A 21366-nucleotide genomic window follows, 5' to 3' on the forward strand; every position below is an offset into this window, starting at 1 on the left:
GCTATTTCTGAGTGTTTTCCCCCTCTCTGGAACTCTTAACACTCAAGAAAATTAGTAACACATAACTATAGTACATGTATGTGTGTGTGTATGTATATGCTACATATATGTATATGGATTTACATTTCACTTCTATATAATGTATTTTAGGTAATGATAAATTAATACAGCAATCACAGTAGGTAAAGTGAGGTGAAGTGAAAGTTGCTCAGTTGTGTCCGACTCTTTGCAACCCCATGGACTATACAGTCCATGGAATTCCCTAGGCCAGAATACTGGAGTGGGTAGCCTTTCCCTTCTCCAGGGCATCTTCCCAACCCAGGGATTGAACCCAGGTCTCCCGCATCTGCAGGCAATTCTTTACCAGCTGAGCTACCAGGGAAGCCCTAGTAGTCTGTAGAAGTCATTTTTAATCTCAGTGATTTGATGGTAATTAAGAGCATTATCTGGGTGATAAAAGACTACCATCTGTGGGTTCTAATTAGCTAACACCTACCATTATTTCTTGTCGATCCTTTTATCCCGTGGAGTACAGGCACTGTTTCCGTCCTTCCAACACTGTGTATGCAGACAGTGCTCGGCGAGTCAGCAGGTTATGATATTTCTTTTTTAAGAGGGACTTTGTCCTTTAACTGTGCCGTGTTGTTTAACACGTGTGCCTCCAATTTATCTGAGTTTTCAGAACTGGTTATGTTACGGTATTTTGACAATTTGCATAAAGCGGAGCATCATTGAATGCCATGGTGAAAGGGAATGTGCTTGTCACACTTGGTACCGATAACAGGTACATGGAAGCTGACAATAAGAATGCTCAGGAATTTAAGCTTAATTCAGAAGGAATGTTACTACATCCTAATGAGCTTAATTAATATTAATACCTAGAATGATATTATTAACTAATCAGTATACTGGGCCAAGTCCTCCATGCCGTGTGCATCCCATTTGACTTACTGTCACTCGTGGAGTCTGTGTTGTTACCTCCTCACATGCGCGCTGAGGCTCAGACCTGTTCAGTGAGTGGCCCACCGTCACACAGCCCGCAGATGGTGGAGCTGGGGCTGGAATGGTACTGGTTTTCCCCCTTCCCTCCGTATCCCAGTGCTTCACCAATGATAGGTTTGGTTTCTGGGTTGTGGTTCTCACCTGCATCTCCCTGAGAATGGCTGAGGTGGAATTATCGTATATTCCATCCATAGGGATGCCGACAGCTCCATCGTGGGCTGAGTGAGTGACTTTCTCAATACTGACGTGTGCTAGGCGTGAGAGCGGAACCGTGTCTTGCTTTCCAGCTTAAGCTTCCTGCCATTCTTAGGAGTTAATTTGAAAATCACATGAGGTTTACGGCTCCATTGCCAGTAAAGTCTGTTACCCCAAGAGGTTGCCTAATGGGTTGAAGCCACAGGTCAAGAGAAGTTTTCATAGACTCTGGGAGAATGTTCTGAGAGGAGTGAGATAAGTTAGACATGCTTGGGACCATCTCAGACTTTGGCGATGGATGCTATATGAGGCAACTGTAAGTGGCTGCCTTATTCCTCTGTGCCTCTTTACACATAGGCTCTCGGAATGATCCTCTGTTTTATTATTATTTACTTTTATTGAAAAATGATGGCTTACAATGCTATATTAGCTTCAGATATACAACAGTGATTCCATATTTTTATACATGAAGAAATGATCACTATGCTAAGTCTAGTCACTGTCTGGCATCTATTTTTAAATTAAGTATGACGTAAATAACAGCGCTGCTGCTTCATTGCTAAGTCATGTCCAACTCTTTGCGACCCTGTGAACTGTAGCCCGCCAGGCTCCTCTGTCCATGGCATTTCCCAGGCAAGAATACTGGAGTGGGTTGCCATGCCTTTCTCCAGGGGATCTCCCCGACCCAGGGGTCAGACCCTAGTCTCCTGCTTGGCAAGCAGATTGTTTACCACTGAGCCACCTGGGAAGCCCTGACATAAATAATACAGAGTGTTATTTTAAAACCTTTAAAAAGGTAAAGCTGCCTGAATCTCCCAGTCGTCTTCTCCCATCGTGCCCTTACTTGGTTTTCTCCTTAGGGTAACCACTTTTGTAAGAGTGGTGTATGAATCTGCTAAGATTGTGTCATCTACATGTAATCAACTAAACGTAATAAATCAGTCTATTGTGCCCTCTTAACAAGGAATCTAGGGGTGCATAGTCCAGAGAGGCACAACTGTTCAAAGATGCAGACTCCTCTCTTTCTGCCTCACCATCCTTAGTTTGCAACTTTTGTTTTCATTGTGGCAAGTTGGCTGCTCTAGTTGTGGATAGCCTGCCTGCATTGAGGGCAGGAAAAACAGGAAAGGGCAAACAGAAACAGGTGCGTGGCCGCTGATTCTGGTCCTTTTTCTAGGAAAACAGTAACTTTTCTGGAGACCAGGGACATCTTCTTATATTTAATGGTCAGAATGTTGTCACAAACCACTTGGGAAAAAAAAAAGATGTTTCTCATAGTAAATAAGATGGGATAAAGGGATGTTGCGATGGTATTTATCAGTGTCTGCTTATTCATTCTTTCTTTTTTCAGAGAATTTATGTATCTGTTTAAGTATGTATAGAGTCCCTCTCTCCTTTTTTAATGTAACTGACGTATACTCTCGATATTGTTCTGCAACTTATTTTCCCCACTTGTCAGTTTGTTACGTTAGTAATTTATTGGGCTTCATTACAGAAATAAAATTTTCCTCCCATTATGAGTAAAATACAAGAGTAAATCAAGCTGTTTCTATCATACAGCAAAACTTTGCTGATTTTAACCATTTTGCATAGAACTCCATCTAGATGATAATTTACTGTTTACTTTCTTGAAATGAAAAGATACAGAACATAATTGAAATCTTTGGTGTCAGCCACTTTAGAAATAACTAGTTTGGAGTTTGGGGAGAGCACCCAGCATAGTTCTGTTATAATTTAGATTTTCTTTCTTACTGAGCTTTTTTTTCTTTTAATTTTATTTATTTTTGACTGCACTGGATCTTTGTTGCTGTACGGGCTTTTCCCTAGCTGTGGTGAGTGGAAGCTGCTCACTAGTTGGGGTGTAGGGGCTTCTCATTGTGGTGGTTGCTTTTATTGGGGAGCATGGGCTTCAGTAGCTATGGTACACAGGCGTAGTTGCTCTGAGGCATGTGGGATCTTCCCAGACCAGGGATCAAACCTGTGTCTTCTGCACTGGCAGATAGATTCCTTACCACTGAGCCACCAGGGAAGGCCTTTACTTAGGTTTTCTAGAACCACCTTTTACTTATCATTGTCAATTTTCTGGCCCCTAAGGACTCCACTGTTCGCTGTTTATGAGTTTTATTCTGTTAGGAGTTTGGGACCAGAGGTATTGGAATTGTATGTCAACCAAGAGTGAGTTGGAGTGTGTCCAGATGGTTACAAGTAAAATACAGACATAGTGTGTTGGGAAATGATGATTGATTCTTGGAGAGTTCAGTAGACTGTTTCTTGTTTTTCAAGACTGTTCGAGAAGCTTGGGGTTGTTGGAAAATGGACTTCAGTGAAGATGAAATTGTTGTTCAACTGTCTTTAGAAAGTTGGTTAGGAAAAGAGGCAATCCACTCCCCCTGCACCCGACTCCACACATATACACAAAAACAGAACAGAGAAAAAACATACTTGAAGATACTTGGTGACTTTTTTTTTTTTAAACTGTGTCAACTGAGAGGCAAAGATCATTCTTTCAGTGAATAAGGCTTTTATCATGAATCTGTTCCCTGCTCCATGTGAACTATATGAGCATCCAAGAATTTTAAGACTTGGTGCCTGCCAACAAGCAGCTCAGAGCTCACAAGAGCACCTAGTGAACAGATAGAATTGTTTTGACAATTAGTGAAAGTGTATGATTCTAGCATGTCCTCCACATGGCAGATGATGTCACACCCCCTCCCCTACCCCCCACCCCACCCCCGGCTTGTAACCCTCGAGCAGCTTCCTGCAATTCTTAGAATAAAGCCGTCATCTTTCCTGTCACCTCTAAGGCTGTCTTCAGTCTGGGCCCTGGCTACACCCTTGGCATCATCTCCTGTCTTTTTCTTTATTACTCACTTTTTCTGACTACGCTGGGCCCCTTGCCCTTCCTCACAGAACATTCTCATCAAGGGCTTGAGTTCCCGCTGCCTTGAACCCTCTTTCTTGTTTACTGTCCCATTTCACTGAGAACTTTGCTTAAATGTCATCTCTTCTGGGATTACCGCTCCTGCTCCATCTCTCTCCCCGCTTTCTCTTCTTTATCATTCTTTATGGAACTCATTGTTATCTGATATCCTGGTATGTCTTCATTCATTTTTCTCCTGGTTCTTGTTTTCCTTTCTCATTGAAAAAGAGAGTTTTCACACTCATATCCCCTGAATAGTGTCGGGCACATAGTAGGTGCTCAGTAAATCTTTGCTAAATCAGTGAATGAGTTCTAAAATACGAAACAGACACCTTGCCGTATTTATTTGTGTACTTCCTGGGCCTGGGGATATGATCAGGAGTAGTGCTAACAGTAACAGCTAACGTTGACTGAAGCTTTCTAAGCTCCACGCCCTGTTCCACGTGCTTTGCAAGTGTTAATTGATTTGAGGACTCTGAGGTAGGTCAGACTGTTAACTCTCTTTGTAGAGGAGGAAGCTGAAGCACAGAGGTTGACCAGTTAGCCTGAAGTTAAGCAGGTAGTAAGTGGAGGATCCTTGAATGTGGGCATTCTGTGATCCCTTAACCACTTCACTGCAGTGTCTTTGCCTCCAGAAGACCTTCAGTAAGTAGTTATTGCATTGAAATGAATAATAAAGAGCCATATTATGGAAAATGACTGATAAGAGACTAAAGGAATGTGTAGAGAGGCAGTTTTTGCTTGTACAAATTAGTAAGAGTAGGATTTAGCCAGGGTAGGATCAGGGAAGGAAGGGTTGTGGCCCAACCCATCCCTTGAAGGAGAGATGGGGCTTATCTGGATTTTAAGAATAAGTCTCTTTTAGTAGGCAGAGAGGGGGAGAGGTGGTTTTCCAGGGGAAATGAATAGAAACAGTAAATCATGCATTTAAAACATTATTTAAAATAGGCTTGAAGGTAATGGAAGGAATATGGGTGTTTCAGAGTCACACTCTCCTGTATTAAAAACACAACTGAGTCATATCTATTAACAACTCAAGGTTTATTTTTAGAACACTGGCAAGGGAAAATTTTTTTTTCCCTTTAACTCTGTAATAGATAATGGTAATAATTAAGACTATTAGATGTATAAACATTGTGACACTCCAACTTTATATCTATTTGACATTGTAAATTAAAGTATAATTTACTTATGCAGCGATCACATTGCTTCATACGCTCTTACCATGTTCTTGCAAAAGATTCGGGGGAATCACAGCTGAACCTTCGCATTTCTATGGAATCTAAGAAGTACAAAAAAAAAAGAAGTACAACAGAATTCTGTAGTGACTATAACAAAAAAGAATCACAGATATCCAGTGAGGGGGGCAGTAAAGGAGTGAGGGGATGGGAGATACAAACTATTGGGTGTTGGATAGGCTCAAAGGTATATTGTCTAACACAGGGAATATAGCCAATATTTTGTAATAACCATAATTGGATTGTAACCTTTGAAATTGTATATCAAATTAAAAATTAGATTTAAAAAAGCAGACAAAAATCACAGAAGGAAAAAAACCCCTCAGTTTTTCTTTGAAGGGAGAAGAGTTTATTAAGTAGGAGTTATTTCAGAACACTTTTGGGAAACATGTAAGGTTTTTAGATTCAAAAGGATTATGTAGTCTGATCATGAATAGGAGATGAGGGGATTTTTTTTTGTCTTGTTTTATACCTCCCCGCCACAACCCTGGGCCCTCAAGAACCAAGGAGCTCAGTCATGCTAGTTAACTTTCTTTTTGGTCGATGACAGTGGGAAGTTGAGGGTGCCCTAATGGTGTTTGGGACCTTTGATAATGACTTTCAGTGACTTAAGGATCCAAGCTTAATACATCTGAAAGGAAATTGATGACCATTGTGTATTGACTTTTCTGCAGAAGCTGGAGCTTGGCCAGATCATTTTGAAACTTGTGATTGGAGTTTCGGGAGGCTTGGGAACATGCACCCCTACTTTGGGTCTAAACTGGTTGAGAGAGAGCTACGAAGTCAGGCAAATGGAGATGAGCACATTGCCTTGGGCACTGTTCAAGCTGGTTGGAGAATGTGCCTTCATGTCTGTGGCCAGGGGAGCTTGCTAATGCTTCTGCCTGAAATTAGATGGACTTCTCTACCTTGTCGCTGGCAGGGTTGGACAAGCACAAGCCCCTGACATAGGAATAGCCCTCAGATGACTCAGAACTGACCAAATGCAAGCGTCCTGCAGGAATGCAAGTCCCAAAGTAGGAAAGGGAAGGAACTGGGCTCAGTTTATCCTTCAAAACTCAGTATTTCAGTTAGTTGCTCCTCTTCAGATGTCTGGTCCCTCCTAATTGTATCTGACATGAAACAGTCACCCCCCTTGAAACCAGCTGCTCATCTCCCTATTTCTGTCTTAGCTGTTCTAAGTCTTGAGACTTAAGAGTCACTGATTCATCTTTTCCTTTCATCTTTGTCACCCATCAGGGGATTAGATCTCAAGTAGGGATTTTCAGAGTGGTCTGTGGCCACTGTATCAGAATCCCCAGGAAGCTGTCAAAACACACGTTCCTGGGATCCCACTCAGATGTACTGAATCAAAGTCTCTTGGTCTGAGCCTGGGAGTCTGAATTTTTAAGGTGGTCGTCTGTTCCTTCTGAGGCATGCTGAAGTTTGCTTACCCTGGTTTGACCTTAACACTGCTTCCTGAAATGCTTTCGTTCCATTTCTGCTAATATTTCCTCAGGATCCAGGCTCATTTATCTCTACCGAGGTTGTTTCCCCCTCACATCTTGCCAGATTTTCTCCTTTCCTTTGATTTTTCTGCACCTACTATGACTATATAGTGAGTTTTGAAATCAGATAACCCAATTTCTGGGCTTCCCTGGTGGTACTAGTGGTAACGAACCCACTGCCAATACAGGAGATGTAAGAGATACAGGTTCGATCCCTGGGTCAGGAAGATCCCCTGGAGGAGGGCCTGGCAACCCATTCCAGTATTCTTGCCTGGAGAACTCCATGGACAGAGAAGCCTGGCAGGCCGCAGTCCATGGGGTCACAAAAAAATTGGACTTGACTGAAGCAACTTAGCACACACACACAACCCAGTTGCTAAAGCCTACCCCTCAGGGTTTAGTAGTAATGAGTTGCATTTATGTAAAGGTATAAGAGCCCTTAGCAGATCAGATGAGCTTTGAAAAGGAGGACCTAGATCTGCTTATTCTCCAGTGAAAGAGACAACTTCGGACCATGGTGGTAAATGACAACCCGCACACAAAACACCCTCCGGAGAGGCAGAGGAGCGGGAGAAGAAAGGGACCTGGTGAGGGCTGGTGAGTGAGCTGCTCAGTAGTGGAGGAGAGGCAAGTGAGGCATCATGAATGAAAGCTGGCGTTTTGTGAAAGGACTGGTGTTCCACTTGTTGAATGCAACCTAAGAAATGACTTCCCAAATTGTGACTTAATGTTTTATCTTAGATCGTGATTTCAGATCAGGACTTCCACACACTTGGTTAAGGGTGGTTCTCCACAGGGACTGGGTTGCTTGGCGATATTCACATGACATCTGGGCTAGTTTGAAGGATTCAGGTACTTTAAGTCACGTTTTTGCCACTTTGGTGGAGAGCTGGGAGGTTGGAGGCACTCAGCTGGGTCTCTCTGCATGAGTCTCAGGGCCTCACCATGTTGCCTTCTGGGAGGTGGTGCTTATTGTACTTGTTATTGTACTTGTATTGGTTATTGTACTATTGTATTGGTTATTGTTCTTGTCAACAGTGGCTCAGGGCTCAAGAACAGACTTCCCCAAAGCCAAGGAGTGGAGCTGGCAGTCTCTTAAGGTCCAGACCCAGAAACTGGTGCAGTGTCATTTCTGCCACATTCTATTATTCAGAGTGGTCACAGAGCACATCATCTTCAAAGAGGGGGCAGAGACCCCACCCCTCCCTCAGAGGAACATCAAAGGCTTCGCAGCCATCTTTCATGTGTCACAGTGATTTACTGCCTCTTTCTGATGCATCTCTTGGCCAGAAGAAAGTTAAGAGATATGAGAAGAAGGAAATAGAGGTTGGAATGCAAGAATCCTACTAGGATAGCCAAGGAAAGATACATGTAGAAAAACTATATATGCATTATATTCATCAGCTGTCATTTCTCTTGCACCCGTTTTTCTGGAAGGATAACTTGTCCCAGTGGTCATGTACGGTTGTGAGAGCTGGACTGTAAAGAAGGCAGAATGCCAAAGAATTGATGCTTTTGAACTGTGGTGCTGGAGAAGACTTCTGAACAGCAAGAAGATCAAACCAGCCAACCTTAAGGGAAATCAACCCTGAATATTCACTGGAAGGACTGGTGCTGAAGCTGAAGCTCCAGTACTTTGGCCATTTGATGTGAAGAGCTGAATCATTGGAAAAGACTGCCATGCTGGGAAAGATTCAGGGCAATAGGAGAAGAGGGTGTCAGAGGATGAGATGGCTGGACAGTATCACTGATGCAATGAACATGAACTTGGGCGAACTCCAGGAGATGGTGAGGGACAGGGAGGCCTGGCATGCTGCAGTCCATGGGGTCACAAAGAGTCAGACACGACTAAGTGACTGAACAACAACAACTTATGCTAAAGGTGGGAAATCGATTGCAGAGAGAGTTAGGAGTGTTTTTATTTTTCTTCCTAGGTATTTTTCTTTTTGTAAGTTGGCATTCTCCTTGGCAAACACTTCCAATGAGTCAAGATGACATTTATGTGGTGCGCTAATGAGGTGGAAAGGAGACAGTCTACCACATTCCATGTACTATGAAATGTGTATGTTCCCATCCTAAAATAGTCATGCCAGAGAAAGTGGCAGAGGGGCAAGGGACATTGGAGTTGGGATTGGGAGTGGTGTAGAGACTTTATTTCCTCTGGAGATGTCCATAGAAAATGTTTGTCTGAGCCCCCAGCACTGGGTCTGGGTGATGTTCAAAGGGCATGGAAGAAGCAATGCAATTAAATACGTGTGTCCATTTTTTACCTTTCATCCAAGTTCGTGGTATGTACCATTGCCACCAAATCATTGGCCTCCCATGATCTGTGGAAAGGCTGAACAGTAGGATGAATGGGCTATTGAAAGTTCCCACCTTATTGATTTAGGCTGCCTACTTCCTAGAGAAAAGGTATATGGTTCATAGGAAAGGCCAGTTACATCTTGTGCCTAAAAAACCAAACAATACAAGTGGAGACCATTATTTATATTTGCTGATGCATGGCTGAGCGTAGGGAGAAGATAGTGTCCTATTCATTGTCTCTAGTCTCGTGTCTAGAAATAGAGTTGTATAGAGCCTCAGAAAATCCTGGACTGGTTACTTTTGTGTCTTTTCCATTGAAATATGGAGAAGACAGATCTCCATAGATGTGATGAGCTGGTATGGGGGGAGCGCTTAGTGCTGGTATGGTGCGGGGAGGGCTTAGTAGCATAAGCCCTGGGGTCATATTTCTTGTGATCTGATCATAGTGCTGTAGACACTAAGATTGTGATTTAATCTTTCTTTCCTCAGTTTCCCCACCTATGAAGTGAGGCTAACAGTAGCATTTCCTTTTTGGTAGAAGTGTGAAGATTAAAATACATGACTGTATATAAAGTGGACAGAGAGCTATAAAAATGATAGCTCTTAGCAGTAGTGGTGGTTATCTTTTCTAGAGCAATTCCTGACATCAATTCTTGACAAAGAGGAGGGTGAGTGAATTCTGCATGTGTTTCACTTGGCCTTTGGAGGCCACATGTTCAAAGCAGGAAGTGCAGGAAAAGTTAGTAAATTTTTCCAAAACATGCTCTACACCTGGGAAATTAATGTGCATTTCATGACCGAGTGATTTCATACCTTACTGTGCTCAAATCTGCCAATCTGGAACTTGTGACCTTTGAGAAGTTCAGTTCCTCTGAAACCCCTCCGGTAAATCAACTGGAGGTGACATCACATGAATTGTGGAGGGTGATAGTCACGCCTTGCTATTTAGCTCAGAGCCTGGGGGCCTTGTGCTGTCAGGGAAGAAAGGCAAGGACTCTGGCAGTCAGTTGTGGAACCACAGAGATTTAATGCAGATTAAAAGATTTTTTTTCTTTTTTTTGCATGTGTGTATTTTTAAGACCACCTTCAATTTAGACTTGTGAAGAAAGGATGAACGCCTTGGAGTGTTGTGAGGTTTTCACACTGCAGTGTTGCAGACATGGGGAGTGGATGATGGAAAGTCCAGCATTAGTTCAGTATTTCAGGAAGTAACAGTGACTGAAGCAAGGGTCATTCTCACCATAGTGGGGGCAAGTGGTGTTTGGCAGGCATGCTGGCACCTAGGGACAGACTATGAAAAGCTTGTCATGCAGGCAGAGTGTTTGCTAAACCAACTGTGAACCTAGGATTTTTTCCCCATGGGGAAGGGCTGGGGCTCTGTTTTCCCTTCTTTGTCACTGTATTGGGTACATGTAAATGTCACCTGCCCACTTCTCAGCTTCTGTCTTTGTGTGTTGAAGAAAACAGAATGTTAGTTTTAATTTTGAGAAGTCATGTGTATTACATCTCTCCAGCATTTCTTAGAGAGACTACTCACCTAGCCTTACAATTGCTCTTTCTTATTCTTGGCAGTTCAATTTTTAAAAAAATTTCATTAAAAAAAATTTTTTTTAAATTTTATATTGGAGTATAGTTGATTCAAAATGGTATCTTAGTTATAGGTGTACCACAAAGTGATGCATTTATACCCCTACAAGCATCCATTCTTTTTCAGATTCTTTTCCCATTTAGGTTATTATAGAATATTGAGCCAGGTTCCCTGTGCTGTACAGTAGGTCCTTGTTCATCTGTTTTAAATATAATGGTATATACAAGTCAATTCCAAATTCCCAGTCTATTCCTTCCCCCTACCCTTTCCTCCCAGTAACCATAAGTTTGTTTTCTAAGTCTGTGAGTGTTTCTGTTTTGTATATAAGTTCATTTGTACCAAACAAATGGTATTCCTCAAACCAGTAAGTTGCGAGAGCTGGATTCTAGTCAGGGAAGGTTTACTGATGGAGCCCGTGCTTGCCATGGGGTCTTTTGTCCCACAGTCTTCATCTTTTCTTGAGATTTTAGCCTCAGGGAACAAAAGCTGCTTTTTTGGAGGAAAGACAGAATTGTATCACAGCGTCTTCCTGAAAGCGGAAGGACGTGATGAGACTCTGAGGAAGCTTTCTGATTGTGTATTGAATCTGTGGCCAGTGCTACATGTTCATGGGCCCACCAGTGGTCCTTTACATTTTCTCCTTCCATCTCAGCCCAGTGCCTCTGTGACTGTAGTTGATGGTCTGTCTGACCTCTGAAACTTGCAACCAGCTTAAGGAGTTGCCCTCTCTAGATTTTCCTCCTTTAACTGTAACTTCCCAAGGCCCTCCTTTACAATAAACTGCTTTGGTGAGGACCCACAGACCTCAAAGTTAATACTTCTAATGGATTACCATGAGGCTGGAAAGCAGAGCGGCAGGCCATGTGTCAGGGAAAGGAGGAATTAGAATGGTTTTCTAAGAGGCAGGGGAACATTTCTCAATATGAAAAGGTTGTGAATTGCATCAGGGTGTTAATGAAGCTTGGCTGGTACCAACTTTTTCAGGTCCCGTTTGAAGCATTTGCTTCTACATCATGTGGTAAAACTTTCACATTCCACCTTGATGGTGTGTGCTTGTGTCCTGAGGCCCATTTCATAGTGCGTGACTTCCGTGTGTGTTTTGGACATTGTCTCTACCATTCCCCAAATGGTGTTATTCTTCATGATGATAATTTTTTTTAAAGCTTTTTCAAAATGATTTACTTTATTTTTGTCTGTACTGGGTCTTCATTGCTATGAGGACTTGAGTTGCAGCAAGTGGGGGCTACCCTTGAGTTGTGATCACGGACTTCTCACTGCAGCAGCTTCTCTTGTTGCGGAGCGCAATCTTCAGAAGTTGTTGTTCCCTGGGCTCTAGAGCACAGGCTGTGTAGTTGTGGCGCACAGGCTCAATTGCCCTGCAACATGTGGAATCTTCTCAGATCAGGGGTCAAACCCGTGTCTCCTAAATTAGCATTTGGATTCTTTGCCTCTGAGCCACCAGGAAAGCCCCTCATGATAATCATTTAATGCAAGTGAGTCTTGCCATATCTGGAAGAGGGGTACTCATTTCCCTACTTGATTCAAATCTCTGCTTAAATGTCACCTTTCTTGGCCACCTCCTATGAACGTCCTCTTTTTCTGTCATTCTTTAATCCCTTTAGTATTTTTTTCTTCATAGAGCTTAATTGCTGTCATCATTTTACTGTCTTTGTTTATTATATGTGTCCTTCGGCTAGAGCATACTCTCCATAAGGGCAGGGACTTTTGATTGCTCCTGTATTCATTCCTATCACCTAGACTAGGGATTGAAAAACGACAACCCATAGACTACATCTGGCTCATTGCTTGTTTTTGTGGACTGCTTGAGAATCAAGAATGATTGTTGCATTTTAAAGGGTTACAGAAGGGATAACAAAGAAAGCAGAGGAATAATATAAGACACAGGCTATATGTGGCCCACAAAGCCTAAAATAATGACCATCTACCCTGTAGAGAAAACATCTGCTGACCCCTGACATAGAACAGTGCCTGGCTGTTGAGCCAACCCTCATCAAATATTTGTGCAGTGAAGGAATGTCATTTGGGTCCCCCAATTTTGTTCTCTCCATCTTCCTAGAATGATGTCTGGCTGACATCTGGTGTTGAATAAAGTGTCTTGAATATGGCCCTGAAGACTTAAACCTGGACTCCTGTCATTGAAAACAGTAATTGTAGTAAAATATTTTTTTTATAGCTCTTAGAGTTGCAGCACCTGACTCCTAGGTAGCCACAGAGGCACCGTGAGTCTTTATAATAAACTGTAGCTCTCAGGTCTCCTGGTGGTATTTTAAGTGTCCAAAAGTAAAACTCTGATAGTGATGGACACAAATGATGCTTCTTGATTTTGGCCCCAACTGTGATGGTGGTGGTTTAGTCTCTCAGGCTTTCCTGGTGACTCTGTCGGTAAAGAATCAATTACCTCCAATTCAGGAGACCTGGGTTCAATCCCTGGGTCAGGAAGATCGCCGGGAGAAGAAAATGGCAGCACACTCCAATATTGTTGCCTGGGAAATCCCATGGGCAGAGGAGCCTGGCGGGCTACAGATTCAAAAATCTACTCTTCTAAAGCAGTGTTTCCAGCGTGATGTCCCAGGCTCATTTGTGTCTGAATCTCCTCAGGGGTACTTGTTTAAAAATTCTGGAGTTTTTGACTCCATCTCAGGTAAGCTGAATCAGAATCACTGGAGGAAGGTCCCAGGACTTTATATTTCTTACAAGCTCCATACGTGATTCTGATTTTACTAAGGTGGAAAGTCATTGTTTTGAATTCCTGTGTTGGTAGGAAGGGGTGGGGTGAAATTTACATCAGTGTAAGGCCTGGGTATTTCTATCATCAGGAAACACCCCCATGGCAGTGTTTCCCAGGCTTCCATGTCATGGAATCTCACTTGGGGATCTTGTTACAATGTAGATTCTGACTCAGTTCTGGAGTGGAACCTCAGATTCTGCTTTTCAAATAAGCTACCAGGTTGGTGGTGTCTGTTCTTGAACCTCATTCAGTATAACGGGATTAGAGCAGGGGCTGTCAATTTTTTTTTTTCCCCTAAAGGATGAGGAAGTAAAAATATTAGGCTTTGCGGATCGTAAAGCCTCTGTCTCAACCACTCAACTCTGCCTGTAGCACCAAAGCAGCCATAGATTATACATAAATGAAGGATGGTGTTGCTGTGTCCCAATAAAACTTGATTTGCAAGAACAGGCAGCCAGTCAGACTTGGTCTGAGGGCTATGATTTGCCAATGCTGTGTTAGAAAATCATACCAATTAATATCACTGTTCTTCAGAATTACTGAGCATCTTCCATATGACAAGTCATTTGGTGGGTGGTTTCATTCATTTATTTCCTGGTAGCATACACAAAAATAGTTCTGAAAGGTTAATTAAGGAACATTGACAGCTACCACAGGGCTTTAGCTCTGACTTCCAGGCTCCCATGTGAGTGTTTCTTATACTGTATAAGGCAGGTTCCACATTATCAATGAATCTTGCTTTGAAAATAACTTTTCTTTTGAAGGACAGATAGAATGGAGACGTCATGAGAGCAGGAATTTATACCTTTGGTTCTCTCTGTATCCTCAACTGCCTGGAAGAGGGTTTAGAACACAGTAAGTAGTTCACAGTTCAGTGAACATTTATTGAGTGAATGGCTATTTCATGATTTCCCACTTCTAATAATAGTGTTTTATGAGAAGGGGTTTTCTATGTAAAGTGATGCAACCCATTATACAGTTAGTGACCCTGAGTGCAAGTCCTAGGAACCAGGTTGTTCAACACGCAGACTCTTTCATTCTGAGCAGTGCACTAAAGTTAGATAAAAGACAATTAGCAGGGACCTAAATTGTGACCTTGTAGCTTCTAGCAGATACTACCCCCTTCTTAATTTTACGCCTTCAGTCCCTTTTCAGCATTGGGAATACAGTTGTGTTTTGACAAACCTCCTGGTGAATGGAGGAGTCAAGGACTATTCTTGGGGCAAGAGATCCCAGACAGAACTCTTGTCTTCTTCTTATAGGGAGTTCCTCTAAAACATCAATAGTCAATAGTCATGTCACCAATCAGAAGAAAAAGGGGCCTGACAAGAGGGCCCCTCTTTTTTTTTTCTTCTTTGGAGTTTCTCCTTTTAGGACTTAATAAGATTTTTGCAGTGGAATCCATAGATCTTGCTAGAGTGGGTTTCTCAGTAACAGTCTTGCATATTGTTAGAGACTACACTGTAATTGGCACAAGGTGCTTCTGACTCAAAGGGAAGGGCAGTTGGCTTGTGTGTTGAAAGCATCACAGATAATTTTTGAAGAAGGATATGAGAAGAAGACTGAATGACTGCTTGTGGTGGAATTTACTAGAGATGCTGCTGCAAGGCTGGGAGTCAGGGTTTTGATCCTAAGGAAGCAAGAGGGGAAGGTGCACCTGCTAAAGCTACAGAGAGACTGACTTGAGAAGTTGTATCAAGCTGTTTATCATTTCTAACCCTTCTTGCTTCAGGTGACCTAATGGTGTCACCCTTGAGCTAACTTTGTGCCCATGCAATACTGCCCTCTGATGTCTAAGCTTCATAATGAGATTTCTCATAAAAGCATTCCCTTTGTACTGCACTTGAACAACTAACTTGACTAGTTTACCTTGGATGGAGAAATTGAAACTGTACACTCTGGGAATTTATTTATTCATGGTATTATCATCAGGCCTTGCAGAAGTCAGCCAACAAGGAAGAAATATATTTGTTTCTATCATATACCTTGAATTCATTCATTCTTTTCATTTATTCATTTTATGAATATTTGCATATGACTCTGGGTCAGATAGCATTCTCATTCTAGGCAAAGTCTGCCTTCAAGTTGTTTTTAATCCTAGTGCGTTAAGAGAGATGGTCAATGGACAGAAAAAAGGAAACATCAGATGGTTACCAGTTCTAAGGAGAAAAATACCAGATTCAAGGGGTCTGGGGAGCAGGGTGGGTATGGGGAGGTAGTTATTTCATATCGGGCCGTTAGGGAGGCTTTGATGGGGTACCCCTTAGATAAAGACCTGAGGATACGTGAGAGCCAGTGTTCCGGTGGGGCACACAGCCAGTGTGAAGACTGTGAGGGAGCTGGAGGAGTGGAGAGTTCAGTGGAGTGAATACGGCGCTTCCCACCCCTGAATGGAGATGCCGGCAGTATTGGGCCTCATGGGCCATTGTGAAGACTTTGGCTTCTCCCCTGAATGAGATGCAAGATTTTGGAGGATTTTTTTTTTTTTTTTAATTGGAGATTAGTTGCTTTACAGTGTTGCACTAGTTTCTGCTCTACGCAAAGTGAATCAGCTATATGTTTCTGTGAAAGTGAAAGTGTTAGTCGCCCAGTTGTATCTGACTCTTTGAGACCCTATGGACTGTAGCCTGCCAGGCTCCTCTGTCCATGTAATTCTTCAGGCCAGAACACTGGAGTAGGTTGCCATTCACACTTCTCCCGGGGATCTTCCCAACCCAGGGATCAAACCCAGGTCTCCTGCATTGCAGGCAGATTCTCTACCGTCTGAGCCACCAGGGAAACCAATGTGTTTAAGTATGCCCTCTCCTTTTTGGATTTCCTTCCGATTTAGGTCACCACAGAGCATTGGGTAGAGTTCCCTGTGCTAGACAGTAGGTTCTGACTATCTGTTTCATACATAATATCAATAGTGTATATGTGACAATCCCAATCTCTCGATCCATCCCCCACCCCTGACACCTTGGAATCCATAGGTTTGTTCTCTATGTCTTTCTCTCTGTTTCTGCTTTGCCAATAAGATCTATACCATTTCTCTAGATCCCACATGTATGTGTTAATGTATGATATTTGTTTTTCTCTTTCTGACTTCCTTTGCTGTCTGTGACAGTCTCTACTAGATCCATCCACGTCTCTGCAAGTGGCACAGTTTCATTCCTTTTTATGGCTGAGTAACATCCCATTGTATGTGGGTACTACATCTTCTTTATCCTTTCTTCTGTTGATGGACATTCCATGGTTGTTGCCATGTCCTGGCTATAGTCCTGCAGTGAACACTGAAGTGCATGTCTCTCTTAAATTATGGTTTTCTCTGGGTATATGCCCAGGAGTGGGGTTGCTGGATTATATGGTAGCTCTACTTTCAGTTTTTCAAGGAACCTCCAGGCTCTTCTGATGTAGGAGGGTTTTGATCAGGGCGACAGGGTCTGCCTAACACTTGAAAAGTATCACTCTTGTGCTGTATTGGTAAGTAGGAGGGCAAGAACCAGAACAGGGTGACCACTTAGGGGGCTACTGAAATAAATTCCCAGCAAGAAATGTGGGTAGCTTGGATGAGGGTGGGAGGAGTGGAGATATAATAAGCTCTGAAAATGTTGTGCAGTGGAGCCAACACAATTTTGCTGACAGGTGGAATGTAGATGATGAGAGAGAGGGATCAAGGATGAGGCAAATATTTGGGGCTTGAGCAGCCAGAAGGGAGGTAATGCTGCTTCTAAGATGAGGGAGTGTATGGGGTGAGGGAGTGTATGAGGGATGAGGGGTTGGGGGTGGACGTGGAAATCGGGAGTTTGACTTGGGGTATGTTGAGTGGAAATGCTGATGAGCTACTGAGATGAAGCGGTCAGGAAGGCACTCGGGTGTGTGGTGGTGAAGATCGCAGGGAAGGTCTGGAAGATGCTAGTGAGGCTGGTAAGAGCCATTAGGATTGAGAGCCTTTTATGTGAGTGTACGAAAACAATAAAGAACCTTCTTTTTCACAAGTGTCTGCATTCAGAACCAAGTGACACATGAAAACAAAAGCTATATGGTTAGAAAGTTGAAGTTTCAACTTTATTGCTCATAACAGCAGGATTAGAGAACATGGCTTTGAGTCTATGGCAAAGTAGACTTGCCCATACTTTACTTTTGGATCACGTGGGCTTTTCCACCAGGCATGGTCAAGATGGACATTTTCAGGGATGGGTCCCTTCTGGTGTGGAGGTACCGAGCAGATCAGAATGTTAGCCTGTGCTCAGGTAAGCAGATTCTAAATGAACACTTACCACAGACAGACTCTTGATGTCCACTTCCTTCTTGAACTTGCCAGGCAGTCAGTCAGCTGCATAAGTCGTTCTTCTTCCTCCAGAGAGGGGGCTCCAGAGGTTTGGGGAGAGAAGCCAGGGTGTGCATTAACTCAGGTAACGGAGTATCAGGAGTTGGGAACACATGTCTAACTGGATGTTAGATTCTTTACACTTACTGTTTCAAGTAATCTTCACATCTTTATTACCACTTAACAGATGAGGCAGCACTTGCTTAAAGATGTTACTTTACCTAAAATCATACAGCTTGGAAAGGGAAGACCTCTATGCACATTTGACACTAGTCTTTAATTCCTCGGCTATGTTTTCCAAAGAAATGAACTATCCAAGGGGTGATCATTTTATTTTTTAAACTGTAGACGTGAAAACATTTGTTTGTTGTTATTGTCGATGGGGTGTTCAGAATATATATCATTTAAGAGAAACTTGTATTCACGTCACCAAAGAATTAAGAAAAAAAACCACATTGAATATTTACATGCAATTTAAACATAAAAGACTGTGACTGTTCATTATCACTGGACTTATTTTTAGGAAAACTTTTTACTCTCACTTTTATTCCCAAGTGCCTGAATGCTTCAAAGATTCAAAATCATCTTGACATTGGCATTTTTATTGGGCCTTCTTAGAGAGACATGCAGCCGTTAAATCTGGGTGCTGTATTTCATACAAAGTCAGGTCTCAGTTGTGGAAAATTCTAGATCTCTATGTTCATCAGCTGGATCTGTGATTATTCTATGGTCTTTTGAGAAATCAGGTCCTTTAAAATGGAAATCTTCTGAAATAATAAGGACCTGTTATTTCTTCCCATATCTTGTTGCTCTCATATTACTGAGTAAGAAAGAGTTTGCAGTAGAAAGTATTGAGTCTTCAGAAGAAACATGGGTTTTCCTGACTCTTGAGCTTCTTCAGAGCAGACTGAGTCTCCTCTCCTCCCCGTGAGACTTTTCTATGGGGGTTCTGCCCTCAAATTCAGGTCAACATCTACACAGGCTTAGTTATTTTCTTTTTGCAAACCACCTCCCTGAATAGCCTTTCTTTTATCCCTTGTTATGGGTGACAGAACTTGAGATGATGGAGTGTTTGTGGTTTCACAGGTAGTGGCAGAACTGGTCCTCAAACGTCAGGCTTCCAATTCCAAGTCCAGTGTTCTGTTCCTAACTCACTGCCTAGCTTCAGCCCCAACAAAACTTCTCTCTGAACTACACCATCATTTCTGTCCCACAGCCTTCACTCAACTGCAAAACCCTCTTCATTCTGCAGAACTCCCTGCCTGTTCTAAAAGTCCTACTGGTTTGATCTGTTTGCTTATTAAAAGCCCCTTCATGATGCTGACCTAAAGCCTGGGTCACTGACTGAGACCCCCTCTATTGAAGAGTCATGTTTGCACTGGTTGATTTCTACTTATTCCCTCTCCCATCCCTTATGAGCAGTGTGTGAACAGGGACAGGTGCCTTTCTGTGTCCCCAATAGATTCCAAGACAAAGTCTTGCACCAGTGAGTGGAGATGGTCATTGAATCAGCCTGAGATTCCCTGTAAAAGGCCTTAGATATTGAAAGTCATTCTCTTCAAAGGTTGCATTTTCATTCTTATGAATTATGGGGGCCACGTTCATTGAAGGATAAAGAAGCTGCTAAGTCTCTGCTTTTGTCTGCCCCCCACGCTGAAGTCTGTGCAGTAACACAAGTTAATAATGAATGAATAAACATAAAATTCAGGGACATAACAATGAAAGTACCAGGCATCGGAGAGCCATGAAGGAAGCATTAAACTTTGCATTCAAGTGTAAATGAGAGTTGGTCTAGAGAGCCTGGGACAGCAAGTCTGGAGGGTAAAGTACAAAGGAATCTGGATATAAAGCATCTGATATATAGAAGGCAGGGCTTCCCTGCCTTCCCAGGTAAAGAAACCGCCTGCAATGGAGGAGACCTGGGTTCGATCCCTGGGTCCGGAAGATCCCCTGGAGAAGAGAATGGCTACCCACTCCAGTATTCTTGCTTGGGAAATCCTGTGGACAGAGGAGCCTGATAGGATACAGTCCTTGGGGTTGCAGAGTCAGGTACGATTGAGCAGCTAAGCGCACACACACGTCTAAGCACATGGGCAGCTCATAGAAGCTGGAGAAGGCAGGGAGACAGCTTCTCCCCTCGAGCTTTCAGAGGAAACACAGCGCTGCTGACATTTCGATTTTGACCCATTAGACCTGTTTTGGATTTCTGAGAGATCCAGCCCCGAAAGATAATGTTCGTGTTGTTTTAAGCCACTGAATTTGAGAGGATTTGTGGTACAGCAGTGATAGGAAGCCAATTCAGTAAGCATTCATCTGTGTTGTGGTTGCTGTTGTTACTATTATTTCTGCAGTAATTTACAGTAACTTAAAGCTTAAAGTTGCAAAGTAAGTCACCCTGTCCAAGCTTTGGGTGCTCACCTGTACTCGGATACCGTCACTGTTCTGCACTTCTTTTGGTTCTTTCTCTGAACCATGCACCCCTTTGGCGGCACATTATGTAAAGCCTGTGGGTGATTCTCATAATTCTTTTTTTAATTCATGAAGTCAGTACTGCAACCCAGAAAACCCATTATATTGAATCATGCTTATCAAATATATATATATATGAAACTCATGTTGCATTAAAGTGATGTTTGAACCATAGTATCACATCAAAAAAGATCTTGTGTGAGGCCTTAGATCTACTGTATGTTTGAAATAGTAATGAGCATAAATGGTATTTCAACACATCTGCACAATCTGACAAGTGAGATGAAAATATTCATGATTTCTTTTGGTGATAAAACCTCAGGTACTTCTGATACTATTGCATTTCATTGCCTCATCGTTGGAGGAACCGCTAGATTGCAGTTCAAGATGAGTGGAATGAAAATGTGATTTTCCCCCTCCCCCCACCCTGGTTCACTTGCCGAGTCTCCCAAGCTCCATCTCTGTCCGTGGACCTCCTTGGGGCCTGAGGACCTCAGGTGAGAATCCCTGGGAAGGACAGTGCTGAAAGATCAGAAGGCAGGAGAGTGAAACTTCAAGATCTTAGTACTTCTAGTAAGACCCAGTGTGTGTGTTCTGTAAATGCTTGAGGATAGAAGGGGTGCTGGGTCTCTTAGAATGAGGAAATGACTGCTCTGTTTCATTTGGGAAAGGCCAAAACCATTATTGTAAATCCAGCTGAATTTATTTGGGCTTCACGGTTTGAAACATTTTTTTTGTAAAGTTAACTTACCAGGAGAGAAGACCTATCAATAAACAGTAGGATAGGGAGATGAGAGTGAAATTAATTGCAAATTAGCAAAGCATGAAACACAATGAGAGGAATGAGTAGTGTTGCAAGAATTTCAGTGAAGTTGCCTCTTGGAGGAAATTCTGGGTATATAACAGTGGTCAGGGAAATATTCTTGACCAAGAACGAGCAGGATAGCCTGGAAATGTACTGACCATTGTCACGGAGCAGTATCCACAGGTGAGCTTCAACCAGAGTTGAAGGAGACAGCTCCAATCAGAGAGAGGAGCAAATGGGATAGCACATCAAATAGCTTGTTTGATGAGAGTTTCAGGCTTAAATCTGGCACATGGCTTT

General features: G+C 42.6%; 1 protein-coding gene across 8 annotated transcripts in view; it reads left to right on the forward strand.

The window, feature by feature from the left end:
• TAFA4 (TAFA chemokine like family member 4) overlaps window positions 1-21366 on the forward strand; it is a 210546-nt gene that overhangs the window by 108541 nt on the left and 80639 nt on the right. The window contains exon 2 of one of the 8 annotated variants that reach the window (XM_043886380.1): window positions 14253-14338. The exons of 6 other annotated variants lie outside the window; for them this stretch is intronic. In XM_043886380.1, the coding sequence (XP_043742315.1) occupies window positions 14269-14338 (70 nt within the window). In that variant the 5' untranslated portion in view covers window positions 14253-14268. Of the gene's footprint in view, window positions 1-14247; window positions 14339-21366 lie in introns of all 8 variants that reach the window. One more of the 8 variants, XM_043886379.1, reaches the window with a different exon arrangement.

The sequence above is a fragment of the Cervus elaphus genome, chromosome 24 (genome assembly GCF_910594005.1).
Source record: "Cervus elaphus chromosome 24, mCerEla1.1, whole genome shotgun sequence".
Lineage (NCBI taxonomy): Eukaryota > Metazoa > Chordata > Mammalia > Artiodactyla > Cervidae > Cervus > Cervus elaphus.